The sequence below is a fragment of the Pristiophorus japonicus genome, chromosome 11, assembly GCF_044704955.1.
Source record: "Pristiophorus japonicus isolate sPriJap1 chromosome 11, sPriJap1.hap1, whole genome shotgun sequence".
Taxonomy (NCBI): Eukaryota; Metazoa; Chordata; class Chondrichthyes; family Pristiophoridae; genus Pristiophorus; species Pristiophorus japonicus.
Genome location: NC_091987.1, coordinates 146037167 through 146051882, shown reverse-complemented (window position 1 = coordinate 146051882; position 14716 = coordinate 146037167). Strand labels below are relative to the sequence as shown.

The 14716-nt window shown below is 46.4% G+C and overlaps 1 protein-coding gene across 2 annotated transcripts in view; it reads left to right on the top strand.

Moving 5' to 3' along the window:
* Positions 1 to 14716, top strand: part of mcf2la (mcf.2 cell line derived transforming sequence-like a) — a 673365-nt gene that overhangs the window by 528148 nt on the left and 130501 nt on the right. For both annotated transcript variants that reach the window (XM_070894133.1, XM_070894134.1), the window contains exons 20-21: positions 11107 to 11199; positions 13576 to 13701. In XM_070894133.1, the coding sequence (XP_070750234.1) occupies positions 11107 to 11199; positions 13576 to 13701 (219 nt within the window). The remainder of the gene's footprint in view (positions 1 to 11106; positions 11200 to 13575; positions 13702 to 14716) is intronic.

Genomic DNA, 14716 nt, shown 5'->3' with positions numbered 1-14716 from the left:
TGACCTTGACCATGGCACTGCCCAGGACTGTGATGAGCTCTTTGGTGTACATTCTCAGTTTCGTGTGGATGGGGCTCAGGGCTGGTCTGAGTACCTTGTTGCACCACAGTCTCTCAAACATCTTTTTATTCATGATGGATTGGCTAGTGCCAGTGTCCAGTTCCATGGCTAAGCCATTCAATCTTACATTTAGCATTATAGGTGGACATTTCATCGAAAATGTGTGCACCCTGTGTACTTCAGCATCTGCTTCCTCTCTCTGCGGCTCGAAATTGCTTTGATCCACCATGGACCGATCTTCCTCTGCAACATGGTGGTTAGCAGGTTTTGCAGAGCTTGCAGCTCGTCTGCAAGCTCGTTGGAGGTGTCCCATTGTTCCACAGCTCTTGCAAACATACCCTTTGAATAGGCTGAATGGAAGCCTCCACAATGCCAACAAGGTGTGAATTGCCTTGCATTCATCCTTTGTTGCGGACTCTGAGTCATCTGGGTCACCTGAGGCCTGCTGGCAGTTGCAGACTTGTGGTTTCTGCCCTGTATATTTCTGCTCGCAAACACAGTTAATTTATGAACATTGTTAGCATTTGTGTGCTGAGAGATTTGTTTGGTGTTATCACTGGTGGACATAAACGCCTGTGTTATCACAATGGCCTTACTGAGGGGCAGTGTCTCGACAGTCAAAAGTTTTCGTAGGATGGTCTCGTGGTCAAAGCCCAGTACAAAAAGGTCTCTGAGCATCTGCTCGAGGTAGCCATCGAACTCACATTGTCCTGCAAGTCGCCTTAGCTCGGCGACGTATCTCGCCACTTCCTGACCTTCAGATCGCGGGCACGTGTTGAACCGATACCTCGCCATCAGCACACTCTCCCTCAGGTTAAGATGCTCCCGAACCAGTGTACACAGCTCCTCATATGACTTATCTGTGGGTTTCACTGGAGCCAGAAGATTCTACATGAGGCTGTAGGTCGGTGCCCCGCAGACCGTGAGGAGGACCGCTCTCCATTTTGCAGCGCTTCCTTCTCGGTCCAGCTCATTGGCTACAAAGTACTGGTCTAGCCGTTCGACATAGGCTTCCCAGTCCTCACCCTCCAAGAACTTCTCCAGGATGCCCACAGTTTGCTACATCTTTGCGTTGGATTCGTATACTCGTCGCCAGTTATTGTGTTCCTAACACAGGTGAGGCTGCACACAGGGAGGTTAAAGTAACAGTGACCTCAGTCTTTATTAAGACACTCCAGAGTGAGGAACAGGCCTTAGGGGCCGGCTTATATACAGTGCTCCCAAGGGATGCTGGGATCTCTTGGGACTTCAGGGGATGCGCTCCCTGGTGGCGGAACATGAGAGTGCATGCTTTACAGATACACAACACACATTATGGCATTGCAAAGTTAATTGAAAGGCTACTCATCCTCACGACCCTAGTGAGGTCATTGAAGCCTTGCGACATTATGTCGCAGTTCTGGCCACCGTGTTCCTGGTAGAGGTGTGCTGGGCCACCTCCCTCCATAGCTTCCTAAAGATTCGAGGAACAGGCCTCCTTTCACTGGAAGGTTACAGCACATTGCTGTATGGCTCACAGTCATGGACCATGTACAGTAGACACCTCAAGTCGCTGGAGAAATACCATCAACGTTGTCTCCGCAAGATCCTACAAAACCCCTGGGAGGACAGGCGCACCAATGTTAGCATCCTCGACCAGGCCAACATCCCCAGCATTGAAACACTGACCACACTTGATCAGCTCCGCTGGGCAGGTTACATCGCCCGCATGCCAGACACGAGACTCCTAAAGCAAGTGCTCTACTCGGAACTCCTTCATGTCAAACAAGCCAAAGGTGGGCAGAGGAAACATAGAAACATAGAAAATAGGTGCAGGAGCAGGCCATTCAGCCCTTCTAGCCTGCACCGCCATTCAATGAGTTCATGGCTGAACATGAAACTTCAGTACCCCCTTCCTGCTTTCTCGCCATAACCCTTGATCCCCCGAGTAGTAAGGACTTCATCTAACTCCCTTTTGAATATATTTAGTGAATTGGCCTCAACTACTTTCTGTGGTAGAGAATTCCACAGGTTCACCACTCTCTGGGTGAAGAAGTTTCTCCTCATCTCGGTCCTAAATGGCTTACCCCTTATCCTCAGACTGTGACCCCTGGTTCTGGACTTCCCCAACATTGGGAACATTCTTTCTGCATCTAACCTGTCTAAACCCGTCAGAATTTTAAACGTTTCTATGAGGTCCCCTCTCATTCTTCTGAACTCCAGTGAATACAAGCCCAGTTGATCCAATCTTTCTTGATAGGTCAGTCCCGCCATCCCGGGAATCAGTCTGGTGAACCTTCGCTGTACTCCCTCAATAGCAAAAATGTCCTTCCTCAAGTTAGGAGACCAAAACTGTACACAATACTCCAGGTGTGGCCTGACCAAGGCCCTGTACAACTGTAGCAACACCTCCCTGCCCCTGTACTCAAATCCCCTCGCTATGAAGGCCAACATGCCATTTGCTTTCTTAACCGCCTGCTGTACCTGCATGCTAACCTTCAATGACTGATGTACCATGACACCCAGGTCTCGTTGCACCTTCCCTTTTCCTAATCTGTCACCATTCAGATAATAGTCTGTCTCTCTGTTTTTACCACCAAAGTGGATAACCTCACATTTATCCACATTATACTTCATCTGCCATGCATTTGCCCACTCACCTAACCTATCCAAGTCACTCTGCAGCCTAATAGCATCCTCCTCGCAGCTCACACTGCCACCCAACTTAGTATCATCCGCAAATTTGGAGATACTGCATTTAATCCCCTCGTCTAAATCATTAATGTACAATGTAAACAGCTGGGGCCCCAGCACAGAACCTTGCGGCACTCCACTAGTCACTGCCTGCCATTCTGAAAAGTACCCGTTTACTCCTACTCTTTGCTTCCTGTCTGACAACCAGTTCTCAATCCACGTCAGCACACTACCCCCAATCCCATGTGCTTTAACTTTGCACATTAATCTCTTGTGTGGGACCTTGTCGAAAGCCTTCTGAAAGTCCAAATATACCACATCAACTGGTTCTCCTTTGTCCACTTTACTGGAAACATCCTCAAAAAATTCCAGAAGATTTGTCAAGCATGATTTCCCTTTCACAAATCCATGCTGACTTGGACCTATCATGTCACCATTTTCCAGATGCACTGCTATGACATCCTTAATAATTGATTCCATCATTTTACCCACTACTGAGGTCAGGCTGACCGGTCTATAATTCCCTGTTTTCTCTCTCCCTCCTTTTTTAAAAAGTGGGGTTACATTGGCTACCCTCCACTCCATAGGAGCTGATCCAGAGTCAATGGAATGTTGGAAAATGACTGTCAATGCATCCGCTATTTCCAAGGCCACCTCCTTAAGTACTCTAGGATGCAGTCCATCAGGCCCTGGGGATTTATCGGCCTTCAATCCCATCAATTTCCCCAACACAATTTCCCGACTAATAAAGATTTCCCTCAGTTCCCCCTCCTTACTAGACCCTCTGACCCCTTTTATATCCGGAAGGTTGTTTGTATCCTCCTTAGTGAATACTGAACCAAAGTACTTGTTCAATTGGTCTGCCATTTCTTTGTTCCCCGTTATGACTTCCCCTGATTCTGACTGCAGGGGACCTACGTTTGTCTTCACCAACCTTTTTCTCTTTACATACCGATAGAAACTTTTGCAATCCGCCTTAATGTTCCCTGCAAGCTTCTTCTCGTACTCCATTTTCCCTGCCCTAATCAAACCCTTTGTCCTCCTCTGCTGAGTTCTAAATTTCTCCCAGTCCCCAGGTTCGCTGCTATTTCTGGCCAATTTGTATGCCACTTCCTTGGCTTTAATACTATCCCTGATTTCCCTAGATAGCCACGGTTGAGCCACCTTCCCTTTTTTATTTTTACGCCAGACAGGAATGTATAATTGTTGTAATTCATCCATGCGGTCTCTAAATGTCTGCCATTGCCCATCCACAGTCAACCCCCTAAGTATCATTCGCCAATCTATCCTAGCCAATTCACGCCTCATACCTTCAAAGTTACCCTTCTTTAAGTTCTGGACCATGGTCTCTGAAATTACTGTTTCATTCTCCATCCTAATGCAGAATTCCACCATATTATGGTCACTCTTCCCCAAGGGGCCTCGCACAATGAGATTGCTAATTAATCCTCTCTCATTACACAACACCCAGTCTAAGATGGCCTCCCCCCTAGTTGGTTCCTCAACATATTGGTCTAGAAAACCATCCCTTATGCACTCCAGGAAATCCTCCTCCACCGTATTGCTTCCAGTTTGGCTAGCCCAATCTATGTGCATATTAAAGTCACCCATTATAACTGCTACACCTTTATTGCATGCACCCCTAATTTCCTGTTTGATGCCCTCCCCAACATCCCTATTACTGTTTGGAGGTCTGTACACAACTCCTACTAACATTTTTTGCCCTTTGGTGTTCTGCAGCTCTACCCATATAGATTCCACATCATCCAAGCTAATGTCTTTCCTAACTATTGCATTAATCTCCTCTTTAACCAGCAATGCTACCCCACCTCCTTTTCCTTTTATTCTATCCTTCCTGAATGTTGAATACCCCTGGATGTTGAGTTCCCAGCCCTGATCATCCTGGAGCCACGTCTCCGTAATCCCAATCACATCATATTTGTTAACATCTATTTGCACAATTAATTCATCCACCTTATTGCGGATACTCCTTGCATTAAGACACAAAGCCTTCAGGCTTGTTTTATTAACACCCTTTGTCCTTTTAGAATTTTGCTGTACAGCGGCCCTTTTTGTTCTTTGCCTTGGGTTTCTCTGCCCTCCACTTTTCCTCATCTCCTTTCTGTCTTTTGCTTTTGTCTCCTTTTTGTTTCCCTCTGTCTCCCTGCATTGGTTCCCATCCCCCTGCCATATTAGTTTAAATCCTCCCCAACAGCACTAGCAAACACTCCCCCTAGGACATTGGTTCCGGTCCTGCCCAGGTGCAGACCGTCCGTTACAAGGACACCCTCAAAGCCTTTCTGATAAAATGCGACATCCCCACTGACACCTGCGAGTCCCTAGCCAAAGACCGGCCTAAGTGGAGGAAGTGCATCTGGGAGGGCGCTGAGCACCTCGAGTCTCAACGGCGAGAGCATGCAGAAATCAAACGCAGGCAGCGGAAAGAGCATGCGGCAAATCTGTCCCACCCTCCCTTACCCTCAACGACTATCTGTCCCACCTGTGACAGAGTCTGTGGCTCTCGTATTGGACTGTTCAGCCACCAAAGAACTCAGTTTAAGAGTGGAAGCAAGTGTTACTTGACTCCGAGGAACTGCCTATCATGATGATGATGACAGCACATTCCAGTGCCTCTCCACTGTCTCCACTAATGGCTCGACGGCCGCGGCTGAGAAGCGGTGTGCAATATGGCGACCTCCTTCCTCCTCCTCTGCTCTGAGCAGACTAAGAAGTTGGAACTGCGTATGTGCATATTTATCTTACCACATCTTGAAGAATTGGCTGTCCATGGAATATAGTGGCCTTCGCAGCAAGCGCATTCCTTCTGGAAATTTACCACTGAGATTTTTTGTGCCACCACCATGGTCCAGAACTTAAAGAAGGGTAACTTTGAAGGTATGAGGCATGAATTGGCTGGATAGATTGGCGAATGATACTTAAGGGGTTGACAGTGGATGGGCAATGGCAGACATTTAGAGACCGCATGGATGAACTACAACAATTGTACATCCCTGTCTGGCATAAAAATAAAAAAGGGAAGGTGGCTCAACCGTGGTTATCAAAGGAAATCAGGGATAGTATTAAAGCCAAGGAAGTGACATACAAATTGGCCAGAAATAGCAGCGAACCCGGGGACTGGGAGAAATTTAGAACTCAGCAGAGGAGGACAAAGGGTTTGATTAGGGCAAGGAAAATAGAGTACGAGAGGAAGCTTGCAGGGAACATTAAGATGGACTGCAAAAGCTTCTATAGGTATGTAAAGAGAAAAAGGTTAGTAAAGACAAACGTAGGTCCCCTGCAGTCAGAATCAGGGGAAGTCATAACAGGGAACAAAGAAATGGCAGACCAATTGAACAAGTACTTTGGTTCGGTATTCACTAAGGAGGACACAAACAACCTTCCAATATAAAAGGGGTCAGAGGGTCTAGTAAGAAGGAGGAACTGAGGGAAATCCTTATTAGTCGGGAAATTGTGTTGGGGAAATTGATGGGATTGAAGGCCGATAAATCCCCAGGGCCTGATGGACTGCATCCCAGAGTACTTAAGGAGGTGGCCTTGGAAATAGCGGATGTATTGACAGTCATTTTCCAACATTCCATAGACTCTGGATCAGTTCCTATGGAGTGGAGGGTAGCCAATGTAACCCCACTTTTTAAAAAAGGAGGGAGAGAGAAAACAGGGAATTATAGACCGGTCAGCCTGACATCGGTAGTGGGTAAAATGATGGAATCAATTATTAAGGATGTCATAGCAGTGCATTTGGAAAGAGGTGACATGATAGGTCCAAGTCAGCATGGATTTATGAAAGGGAAATCATGCTTGACAAATCTTATGGAATTTTTTGAGGATGTTTCCAGTAGAGTGGACAAGGGAGAACCAGTTGATGTGGTGTATTTGGACTTTCAGAAAGCTTTCGACAAGGTCCCACACAAGAGATTAATGTGCAAAGTTAAAGCACATAGGATTGGGGGTAGTGTGCTGACATGGATTGAGAACTGGTTGGCAGACAGGAAGCAAAGAGTAGGAGTAAATGGGTACTTTTCAGAATGGCAGGCAGTGATTAGTGGTGTACCGCAAGGTTCTGAGCTGGGGCCCCAGCTGTTTACACTGTACATTAATGATTTAGACAAGGGGATTAAATGTAGTATCTCCAAATTTGCGGGTGACACTAAACTGGGTGGCAGTGTGAGCTGTGAGGAGGATGCTATGAGGCTGCAGAGTGACTTGGATAGGTTAGGTGAGTGGGCAAATGCATGGCAGATGAAGTATAATGTGGATAAATGTGAGGTTATCCACTTTGGTGGTAAAAACAGAGAGACAGACTATTATCTGAATGGTGACAGATTAGGAAAAGGGGAGGTGCAATGAGACCTGGGTGTCATGGTACATCAGTCATTGAAGGTTGGCATGCAGGTACAGCAGGCGGTTAAGAAAGCAAATGGCATGTTGGCCTTCATAGCGAGGGGTTTTGAGTACAAGGGCAGGGAGGTGTTACTGCAGTTGTACAGGACCTTGGTGAGGCCACACCTGGAATATTGTGTACAGTTTTAGTCTCCTAACTTGAGGAAGGACATTCTTGCTATTGAGGGAGTGCAGCAAAGGTTCACCAGACTGATTCCTGGGATGGTGGGACTGACATACCAAGAAAGACTGGATCAACTGGGCTTGGATTCACTGGAGTTCAGAAGAATGAGAGGGAATCTCATAGAAACGTTTAAAATTCTGACGGGTTTAGACAGGTTAGATGGAGGAAGAATGTTCCCAATGTTGGGGAAGTCCAGAACCAGGGGTCACAGTCTAAGGATAAGGGGTAAGCCATTTAGGACCGAGATGAGGAGAAACTTCTTCACCCAGAGAGTGGTGAACCTGTGGAATTCTCTACCACAGAAAGTTGTTGAGGCCAATTCACTAAATAAATTCAAAAAGGAGTTAGATATAGTCCTTACTACTCGGGGGATCAAGGGGTATGGCGAGAAAGCAGGAATGGGCTACTGAAGTTGCATGAATGCCGGTGCAGACTCGAAGGGCCGAATGGCCTACTCCTGCACCTATTTTCTATGTTTCTCTGTTTCTAAGAGAATTATGCAACGACTGATTTAGTGCTCCCTTTCCCTCTTGGGGCACACAAACCTAATTTTGCAGTAGGTGGCCCAAACTGTCAGGGGGCATTATTGTTACTGCCCCGACAGGATTAATGCCTCAAAATGGGCGATGCTAAATTTCTAGCCCTTAGGCTTTGGTCTTCCAAATATTTAATTGGAGAAAATTTCTGCTCATCCAGTACTGGATGTCGGCCAAGTAGCCTAACAATTTAGAGACCATGGAGGGGTCGAGAGAAGTGGTGGTGAGGTAGTGAGCTGTGTGTCGTCAGCGAACATGTGGAAACTGACGTCGTGTTTTGGATGATGTGGCCAAGGGTCAGCATATAGATGCGAAATAGGAGGGTGCGAAGAAAAGATCCATTGGGGACACCAGAGGTAACGATGTAGGAATGGGAAGAGATGCCATCGCAGGAGATTTTCTGGCGACGATTAGATAGATAAGAATGGAACCAGGTGAGTGCAGTCCCACCCAGCTGTATGGCGGTGGAGAGGCATTGGAGGAGGATGGAGTGGTCAACCGTGTCAAAGGCTGCAGACAGGTCCTGAAGAACGAGGAGGAATAGTTTGCCTTTGTCACAGTCACAAAGGATGTCATTTGTGACTTTGATGAGAGCTGTTTTGGTACTGTGGCAGGAATGGAAACCGGATTGGAGAGATTCAAACATGGAGTTCTGGGAAAGATGGGCACAGATTTGGGAGGCGACAACATATTCAAGGACTCTGGCGAGGAAAGGGAGGTTGGAGATGGGGCGGTAGTTTACAAGAACGGAGGGGTCAAGGGTTGTTTTTTTGAGGGGAGGGTGATGATGGCAGATTTGAAGGAGAGGGGGACAGTACCTGAGGAGAGAGAACTGCTTACAATGTCAGCTAACATAGGAGCCAGAAAAGGAAGTTGGGTGGTCAGCAGTTTAGTGGGAATAGGGTCGAGAGAGCAGGAAGTGGGTCCCATGGACAAGATGAGTATGGAGAGGTCAAGAGGGGAGATCAGAGAGAAACTGGAGAGAGATGTGAGTTCAGGGCTAGGGCAGGGGGACCTCAGAGGAAGTTTGACCTGGTGAGCTAGGGGAAGGAAGGGAAGTGGCATGGGCAGCTGATCGGATGGTCTCAATCTTAGAGACAAAGAAGTCCGTGAGCTCCTCGCACTTGTTGTTGGAGGTGAGTCTCGGGGAGACAGGGGTGAGGGGTTTAAGAAGATGGTTAGCAGTAGAAAATAGTAACTGGGAGTTATCTTTGCATTCCAGAATGATCCTGGAATAGTGAGCAGTTTTGGCAGACAAGAGTAGGACCCGATAATGCTTTATGTGGTCCAGTCAGATCTGGCGGTGAATGGCTAAACCAGTTGTCCACCATATCCATTCAAGTCTGTGTCCCTTGGACTTGAGGGAGCGAAGATGAGGGCCATAGCAGAGGGAATGGTCAGGGTCAGAGAGAGTAATCGTTTTAATAGAGACTAGTGTATCAAAGGTGGTGGTGAGGGTGTTGTTGAGCAGATTGGTAGGAGCAGATCGGTAGCTGCAGAAATGTCATGGTGAATGGAGGACCAAAGGCTGGACAGTTTGGAGTTCATAACTGCAGTTGTAAGAGAGTCGGGATAGAGGTTTTTCCAGGGGTGGACACAGAAGGAGATAGGATTGGGTGGGGGAAGGAAGATGTGTGTGGAGAGCGATACGAGGAATCTACAATTGACACGATGGAGTAGCGAGACCACGAGTTCGAGGGGGTTCGAGGGGGTGGCCGTGAATATGGGTTGGGGAGTTTACATGGAGGAAGAGATTAAGTGAGGATAGGAGGCCAGTGAACTCAGAGAAGAGCGAGCATGATGAATTGAGATGGAGGTTGAAATCACTGAGGATGAGAAGTCACTCGGTGCAGAGTCTGAGGGAGGAAAGGTGAAGATATCTCAGTAATAACATTTTTATGATACTTGCATGGACAGTATTGAGAATTTTAAATGAGAGGTGAGAGGTGGAATAAGATGAGCTGCTCAAAGGAGGAGAAAGTGCTGGAGGAGTCGGGGGACAGACCAAGGTACGATTTGGTGATAAGAGCCACACTGCCACCACAGAGATCTGAGTGGGGCAAGTGGTGGAAGATATAGCCAGGTGGGGAGGCTTCATTTAAGGGTAATGTGTCATCACCCTTCAGCCAAGTTTCTGTCAGGGCCATTTGTCGATGAAATCATCCACGATGAGCTCATGGATGGCAAGTGAACAGACATTCTGGAGGGAGATGCGGACAGGGTCTTTGATGGCTGCCCCACTGCCAGCGTCCACAGGGTCAGCGCTTGGAGGGGTGAGTTGGACGGGGAGGTGGTTGGCAAAATTAGTCCTGCCCCCCTGCAGGTGCACTGGACAGGAAGGTCGGTGAGAGAGAGTAGGATGGAGCAGTTGGGCCCTTCAGAGGATGCCAAGAGAAGCCCAGAGGGATGCTGCACGCTTATTGAAGAAGGAGTCAAGCCTGGGGCGGCGAAGTAGGAAGGTCGAAGAATAATGAAGGGTTGGGGTAGGGATTTGGGTTGGCAGAGTGTCTGAGAGAGGAGAGATAAAGGGCGGCATGACGACAGGAGAGAGCGGTCAGGGAGGGATAAAGAGGAAAAAAAAAGGGGGGAGAAAAAAGTGGAAATAGAACTGAACGGCTCGAGAGCGGCAGCCAAAATACGCACATGAATGGGCACAGGGAAAAACTCAAGTTACATAGGCCTGTTTATGTAGCAATTCTTGGGAATGCAGGAAAGATTAATAAAACTTGGGCTCATCATCCTTGATAAGAGATGAATGAAGTGACCTACAGAGGGACCTAAAATACTGAGTAGAGTGGAAAAGGTTAATCCTCAGCACTATTTCTAGTTAAACCACAACCACAAGACAAGGGAAGATGACAGGAAAAACTGGGCATAGGTACACTCAGGACTGATGTCAGGAAGCAATTCTTCACACACTGTAGTCATTCAAGGGTCAGTTAGATGCTGTTATTCGGCAAGGGGGTTTGGGTTTCTTTGGAAGGGTGAATTTGAGGGCCCGAACGGCCTCCCTCCTCTGTGTGATCTACAAAAAGCTTTCTGATATTGGGTTGTATGCTGAGAGAAGTGCCCCAGAGTGTGTAAAACACGCATTATGTCAGCACAATTGACATTGCATCAGAATTTTGATGACATTTTGTGGCGGGATTTTTTGATGCAAATTTCTAGGTGGTAAATGTGTTCAATAGCAACACTCAAAACACAAACCTTGTTCAGCTTCCCATTTCTTGTGTAAAATATAATTTGTTTCAGGAATGTCAGAAAAAGTTGGAACACAAGCTGGGCTTGGATTCCTACTTGTTGAAGCCTGTGCAGCGGATTACAAAGTATCAGTTACTGCTGAAGGTAAGGCCCAGTACCAGCACCGAGCAGAAAAAAACTCGAGGAAGAAAAAGTTAGAAGTAGCATGCACGTTAATAAATGAGGGGCTCCGACCAGTTAGAATCTTAGAATCATAGAAATTTACAGCACAGAAGGAGACCATTTCGACCCATTGTGTCCGCGCCGGCCGACAAAGAGCTGTCCAGCCTAATCCCACCTTCCAGCTGTTGGTCCGTAGCCCTGTAGGTTACGGCACTTCAAGTGCACATCCAAGTACTTTTTAAATGTGGTGAGGGTTTCTGCCTCTACCACCCTTTCAGGCAGTGAGTTCCATACCTCCACCACCCTCTGGGGGAAGAAATTTCCCCTCAAATCCTCTCTAAATCTCCGACCAATTACTTTAAATCTATGTCCCCTGGTTGTTGACCCCTCTGCTAAGGGAAATAGGTCCGTCCTATTCACTCTATCTAGGCTCCTCATAATTTTATACACCTCAATAACATCTCCCCTCAGCCTCCTCTCTTCCAAAGAAAACAAACCCAGCCTATCCAATCTTTCCTCATAGCTAAAATTTTCCAGTCCAGGCAACATCCTCGTAAATCTCCTCTGTACTCTCTCGAGTGCAATCACATCTTTCCTGCAATGTGGTGACCAGAACTGCACGCAGTACTCCAGCTGTGGCCTAACTAGTTAGGAGAACTAGCACCAACTTCTAGAGTAAGCAGCAAGTGATGATGGCATCATCAGTAGAAATGGGTGGATGGGTTTTAATTGGATTAACCTCTTCACCCAGCCAAGTTTCAACTCCAGATGTGCGTTCATTTGACAGCTCTACACTCAAACTTGCTGACCCCTGCAAGTCATTGCCATGGATAGGTCATTGAAACCGATCTTCTGACTACTACAAGCTGTTAAGCAACCTCCTTTCTCCTCTGGTTCACAGCAACACGTTTTGAGTAAACACGAGACTTCGTAGTGGAGTATACAGAACAGACTTTATTGATACACAGAAAGGTGATTGGTCTTTAACTGTGTACAGAGAGTGACTTTACAGAGATTATCTTTCTAATACACTCTGAAAACTATAATCCTTTATACACCATATTTTAACTACATCAAAGAAAAACGTCAAAATGACGTATCCATTTCTGAAAACAGAGTATCTATGAGAACAGTTTGGAATTGTTTATTTCAGAACCATTTCCCTATAACAAAACCTCCTTTACCGACTGTTACCGTGAGCAAAAGGACTCGCTACCCCTGTTTTATTACCCCACACTTATTTCCTTACACAAGCACTTTACATATCATGCTTTCTCCTCACGACATTTCAATGTCATCCTGTTTATGTCGGAACGCTGGACATCTTAGGGAGTTAAAAGTTTAACACAAGCAGCAAGCCTCACTGAATGGACATGTATACCTGGAGAGCAGCTGTCAATCCACAACCTACCTGATCACTGGCCTTGTGAACATTTGAGAAATCACTACCTCCGTCTTCAAACAAAGTATTTTTAAAATCAACAGGAAGATGGAAATGAAAAAAAGGATATAGAACTGCTTCTGGTTGATGTTTAATTGAGGGTAATTGATGTCGACAAGAGCTTTTTAAGAATAATATTCAGAAACCAGACAATAACAGGACACGTGTGTGGAAGCCAGAGAGAAACCCGGCCATGCATACAAAAACCAGGCCAAAAACCAGATCATTCACACAAAAACCCAGCCAAAGCAGGCCATTCACACTAAAATCGGAACATTTGGTCAAAAACTGGACCATTCATACTAAAACTAGACCTAAAACCAGGGAACGTTCAAGAAAATTGACTGTGCCTGAAAAACAGTCAAAAATCTCACCACGCATGTGAAAACCAGGCACAAACCAGGTCATGTGCAAAAAAGTGGACTTTTTGTGTCTTTATGTTTATTTTTCAAACCAGTCAGCAGGGACCCTAGTATAAAGGAGGCAAACTCCATGCCTCTGCTGCTGTCCATGACCTTGCTTTTCCTGGGTCCTGAGATCCATCGCAGGTGATGGAAAGCTCTTCCTGTTGCTCCTATTGTGAGTCCAGTGGCAACCAGTGGCAATCACAAAGGGGATAAAAACGCTCACAAGTCATGGGTCTGGTTTAAACTTTCTCTCCTTGCAACCTACTAGCAACATTGCCAGCACCTTCAGAATTCCTCCTTGTCCACTGATAATGAGCTGCTGCAGCTTTCACACTCATTGTACAATCTGGAAAATTACACGGAGCCTTTGTTTTAATAGATTAACCAATTGATGGTTAGACTTGAGTAGGATAAGCAAGAGACTTTGTTTATACAAACTGGCTGATTATTGTCCACTAATATCTTAAAACCGAGTGCTTGAGGAATTGATGGGTGTGTCTGGTTTAATAGGAGTTGCTAAAGTACAGCAAGAACTGTGAGGGTGCTGAGGATCTGCAGGAAGCACTGGCTGCTATCTTGGGAATTCTGAAAGCTGTGAATGACTCGATGCACCAGATCGCCATTACAGGATATGAGGTAACTTGCAAGCTGACCTCATTTGAGAGCTACATAGTGACGCCATACGCCTCACACACTGACAACCTCAATGCTCATCACTTTTAACGCTATCTACTTGAGGTCTTGTGTAATTATAAATCTCCTGCCAACTAGTTACTTTCATGACTAGTATGTCAGATTACACAAAGGCAGGTTGTGGTTGATTGCAATATTTTGTCAGGATTAAGAATGTTTCCCGTGAGCCAAGTTTCATTAAAAGCCTGGAAGTCATTGAAATCATCCACAATAAGGCCGTGGATGGCAAGGACCTTGTTCGCAAGTGGCGGAAAATCCAGATGGAATTGTATAGTGCTGATCCACTGGCTGATCGACGAAAGGGAAAGTGAGTGGTTTAGGCAGGAGGTTGGTGAGGTCAGCTCCTGCTGATATGCTGGGTGGGAAAGGCGATGAGAGAGGAGGATGGGGCAGTTGGGTTTGTTGCTTGTAAGGAAGCAGCAACAAGAGCCTTGATTGGCCCTTTGGAGAATGCCTTGGGAATAATGCAGGTGGATTCAAGCCTGGGATGATGGCAGAAGCGTATAAAGGCAGAGGAGTAGTGATGGGTTGGAGTAAGGGTGGGGGTAAAGTACCTGAGAACGGAGTGTAGAACAGGGGAATAGGAAGGGGAGGAGATGAGACAGGGGTCAAGGAGTTAGCTGTAATCGACTTGGATTCTGGGCTGTAGCCAAAATACCCACATGAATGGACACAGATGGAAGTTGTGGATCTCAGGCAGTAAGAACATCTCGAACAATTAGTGGCTCTTACGCAGTGCATCTTTTCTCTGAAGCCACATGCAGCCAGGTTTGGTCAGCTTTGCTACTTTAAATTGCAATATTGGTGATTGGGTCAAGGACTGGCTGGGGTATAGGGAACATCAGGTAAACAGGACATGAACCAATCTGCTAGCTGCAGTTTGCACTGTACAATGATCAGTCTGCTAGCAGTGTTTTGCAGTGTACAGGAGAATTCCTGAAAACTGGACACTTAAGAT